Source organism: Rhopalosiphum maidis, chromosome 2 (assembly GCF_003676215.2).
Source record: "Rhopalosiphum maidis isolate BTI-1 chromosome 2, ASM367621v3, whole genome shotgun sequence".
NCBI lineage: Eukaryota > Metazoa > Arthropoda > Insecta > Hemiptera > Aphididae > Rhopalosiphum > Rhopalosiphum maidis.
Window position 1 is genome coordinate 37717828 of NC_040878.1, and position 4511 is coordinate 37722338.

Genomic DNA, 4511 nt, shown 5'->3' on the forward strand with positions numbered 1-4511 from the left:
TATATGGAGAATAATGAATAGCGGGAAATTAGAACGCAGGACCATGAAAATTGGGACTCAGCCACTCAAGCATCCACGATTGATATTGTCCCGATTTAACATAGGTACCTTGGAATTTGGATTTCATTCAGCATGCTTTATTGTTATCAATTTTAGCCGATAACGATTAGACTCTAATCATTAGAGAGGTAGACTAGAGTCACGACTCACGAACTTATGTTAATCTGTAACTACTAACTAGTTCGTGGTGGTATTGAATAGTATTAGGTATTAAAAAGTTCGCATTAGATGTATTGAATATTTATTTATTTATTTTTTAATATCTTACATAATTATATCAATATATCATAGCTATTATACCTGAAGTATAACATAATTATAGGCAGTACAGTTATGGTATTCAATATTGACCTTTAATTTAATAAATAATAATTATGCTACAATCATTATTATGAGTATAATCGAGTACACAGTTTATAGGTTCAATGTATTTTATTTCACTGTGAAAAAGACAATTTTCTAAGATACTTATTTTTTTGATCATTTTATGCTAAAAGTAACAACTAAAATATTACTTTTAACAAATTTTATATTAATTGTTTAAAGATTATTTTATTTTCAGATATTTAAATAATTATATGTTACAAGCAACATGGATATTGTAACACATAATATAGCTAAATTTTGTTCATTGCCATCTTCATATATTGTTGGAGTGACTGCAGCTATTGGTTTTATGAATTATTATTTTATGTTTGCAGTTAAAGTAAGAATATATTCATTTATTTGATATTATTTACAATAATACTATTATATATTTGTATAGGTAGTATAATAAATTCATAAAATACATTTTTAATATTGCCTATAATTTTACTCTTAAAACTAATCATATATTCATAACTCTTTATATATGGTTTAATTATGTCTTTAATACCTGCAGTTTTAAAGAAATTTAGAATTCTACAAGTTGAAAAACAATAATAAACTAATCCAGAACATCGGTTCTCAATCACCTATGTGTGGGTATCGGGCATGCAAAGACCATCTAGGTAGCAAAAATATTTTTTATACTTTTTTAATTTATTCATAATATAAAATAGACAAATTAATAATAAAAAGCTTATTGTAAAATATATTCATTTAAAACTTATTTTTATTACCTCCCTCACCCAGGCGCAGTGTTTAGTGAGGAGGTATAGGGGCCATACCCCCCTGGAGCTAGACATCTTAAGTTACCTATATATATAATAATCTCTTTCACAAATCTGTATAGAAATTCAGTGTTTATGATTGTGGTCAAAAGTGGATCAAGATAGACTGTGGTCTAGCACTACTTAATATTCACAGAGAGTACAATATATTAATTGAAAATATAATAAAACAATTTGCATGGATGATCAAAAGATATCTAGATTATTATAAATCTAGATATAGACAAGCATATAAATTTGTTTTTACTTGTTTAATATAACTGTTTATTTTACATTTTTACCTACAAATTGTATTATTGGATACATGTTTTTTTCTTTGTATTGACCTAACCAGGGTAAAGAGTTAAAAGTAGAATTTTTGGATCAAAAGAATATTGGCTTCCCTCCCCCCTCCAGAAAATAAATCAAATCCCCTACTGCCCTCACCTTAATTCAACTTTTATAATTTTTTGGTGATATACTTATTGATAGGGATGCCAGATTTTAAAATTACCAAACTGGGACACCAATATGGATAATCTTTATTTTTTAGGAATAACATAATATAGGATAATCATATAATGATACAGTATATAATATTATTCTGTTTTATTATTAAATAATACATTATTTAAGTTATTTTCTCTTAGCTTCTATTAACTGGGACAAATTTAATGATCGACCGAGACACAGTGATATGGTGTAAAGCCTACTTATTGATCATAAAAATTGATAAATAAGTGGGGAATCATTGATCTAAAACATTAAATGTTACTCATGGAAATGAATAAAACTGAAATCAATTGTTTATTTTATACTTATATGTTAAATAAAAAATTATAAAATATTATTCAGGCACCCAGAATACATTGTAAAGAAGGTGAATTTAAAAATTTTATTCGTAAAAATGTTCCAATTATCAATGAAAAGTATTGGCCAACAATGTGGTGTTTTGAAGCTAGATTTCAAAGTGTATTAGCAAGTTTGATACGATCATTTGTAGTTCCTCCAGCACCCTATACTAGGTATTCATATACAGTAATTTAATTACAATTTTTTTTTCATTTCAAACATTTTTAAACATTAATTTTATTTTAGAGAAATATTTACATTAAAGGATGGCGGTGAAGTGGCATTGGATTGGCTGGAACCAATAAAACGTTCAGTCGATATGTATGATGCAACAATTTTGTTTTTACCAGGATTAACAGGTGACAGTAAATGTGAGTATGTAAGAGCTACATCATTGGCTGTGCAGAAATCTGGATTTAGGATTGTTGTTTTCAATTATAGAGGAATTGGTGGTATTGAATTGAAGGTAACTAAACAATAATATAATTTTTACTATAATATATCATACTAAGAATTGAATAAGTATTTAAAGTTATATTTAAATTGTAATGTCTTAATGAAGAGTAAAAATGATAAAATAAAAATATGGGAATTTTTTTTACAATTATTGGTCTGCTGTGGAGTTGGTCGAGAAATTGGCCCTATAAAATATTTGCAACCCCTTATAAGAAATTGAAATGAAGCCTATGTATTTAATATGCAATTCCACAACATAAATAGGATTTTTTGAATACTTAGTTTCTTAGTTTATAACCTGTTAAAATGTGTAACAACATTTAAGATTTAAATTTAAGTTATTATAAATGAAAAATATAAAAAGTTAATTACAACTTCAATAATAATATGTAATTTTTTAATTTCCCAGGAAAGAACATTACATTGGTAAATAATTTATTTAATATATTACTCATTCACTCAAGATAAATTTTTATCAAGTACAAAGTTTCAATAATAAATAATAATAATTTAAAAATACTCATTTTATCTTTTAAAATCTTAAAACAATTTTAGAAATTAAGTTTTAGAACTAATCTAAATTATGTTCATTAATCAATTGTGACATATTTAAATTAAGTAATTCTTTGTTTTAGACTCCAAGAACTTATTCTGCTAATAATATTGATGACTTAACTGAAATTGTTGGTCATATAAAAAGTAAATATCCAGACACAATTTTAGGCGGAATTGGTGTATCTATGGGTGGGTAAGTAATTACTAGTTATTCATCTTATTTTTTTATTTTTATAAACTATAGTTATTATTTTGCATATCAGGCTTTTATTGGGAAGTTTTTTATCATCTAATGAACAATATGTTCATAAATATTTCTCTGCTGCTATGTTAATCTCAGTTCCATGGAATTTAATTGCAACCACACAAAATATAGAAAAACCATTTTTAAATCGTTTTCTTTGTTCATACTTAGCAAAATGTTTATGTAACCTTGTTGAAAAGTAAGTCTAATTATTTGTCAATTATATATATTTAATGGACTTATTAAAAATAATGATAATTTTTTTTTATATATTTTAGTAGTAGCAATATGTTAAATTCATCAAGTCATAAATGGGATTATAATCAAGTCATAAAAGTATAAATTGTTGTTTATAGAAACTATTAATTTTTGTAAAATAAAACATAATATACTTTCAGAGTAAAACTATAAGAGAATTTGATGCAAATTATACTATCAAATTATTTGAACATGAATCTGTTGATGATTACTATAAAAAAGCATCACTCCATGATAAATTGGATCGTATTAGAGTGCCTTGTTTGTGTTTGAATGCTGCTGATGACCCATTTTGTTTGGAATCAGGTAAATATTGTTAAATAAATTAAAATGAGTTTGTAATGGAATTAAGATAATTTTGATTGTTGTTTAGATCTGCCTCTAGAGAGTGCTGACAGTAATGAAAATTTAGCAATTTTGGTTACAGTTAAAGGTGGACATATTGGTTTTTTAGAAGGTATATGGCCATTTAGTAATAGCAATGAATTCATGTTTCGTATAATCGATCAATATTTTAGCTCAATATTTAAAAATAATAGTTATAAAAAATTTAATAGTTAAAATTGTTATTTTTGTTAATACATTTAGCGTTAATTATATTTTCTGTTTTAGATAAAATGTATGTTCAAATATTTTAAATTTTTTAATGTATACATTATATTGAAATATATTTATTTCCTTTATGGTGGAGTTTAAAAAATATATAAAAATTAACTATATGCTATGTATTTATATTTAAAATTTTAAATTATATTAGACTTAAGGCAAATTTTCCTATTCATTAGATAATTTTTTTTATTTGTGCTTATAAAATCTTAATGTCAATACCTACTCAATGATCAAAAAATGATAATATTTATGTCTTAAAGTAGAGAAAACAATTAAAGGACCATTCAAAAAAAAATCAATAATTATTTTATTATCATGACAAATAGAATAGAATCTAACTAAGA

At 24.7% G+C, this 4511-nt stretch overlaps 1 protein-coding gene across 1 annotated transcript; it reads left to right on the forward strand.

Moving 5' to 3' along the window:
* Positions 1-208: 208 nt before the first annotated feature.
* LOC113553052 (phospholipase ABHD3-like) lies at positions 209-4163 on the forward strand. The gene is made up of 9 exons (XM_026956177.1): positions 209-556; positions 623-766; positions 2049-2218; positions 2292-2511; positions 3137-3249; positions 3320-3499; positions 3579-3636; positions 3699-3864; positions 3932-4163. Exons 2-9 carry the CDS (start codon positions 653-655, stop codon positions 4117-4119), a joined length of 1209 nt encoding a protein of 402 aa, XP_026811978.1. The 5' UTR covers positions 209-556; positions 623-652; the 3' UTR covers positions 4120-4163.
* The last annotated feature ends 348 nt before the right edge of the window (positions 4164-4511 follow it).

What these genes read in the sequence shown, in the direction of transcription:
- LOC113553052 (XM_026956177.1), top strand. Translation starts at nt 653, where the DNA reads ATGGATATTGTAACACATAATATAGCTAAATTTTGTTCATTGCCATCT. An exon ending in ATTTTATGTTTGCAGTTAAA is followed by an intron (nt 767 to 2,048) that starts GTAAGAATATAT and finishes AATATTATTCAG; the next exon opens with GCACCCAGAATACATTGTAA. An exon ending in CCCATTTTGTTTGGAATCAG is followed by an intron (nt 3,865 to 3,931) that starts GTAAATATTGTT and finishes ATTGTTGTTTAG; the next exon opens with ATCTGCCTCTAGAGAGTGCT.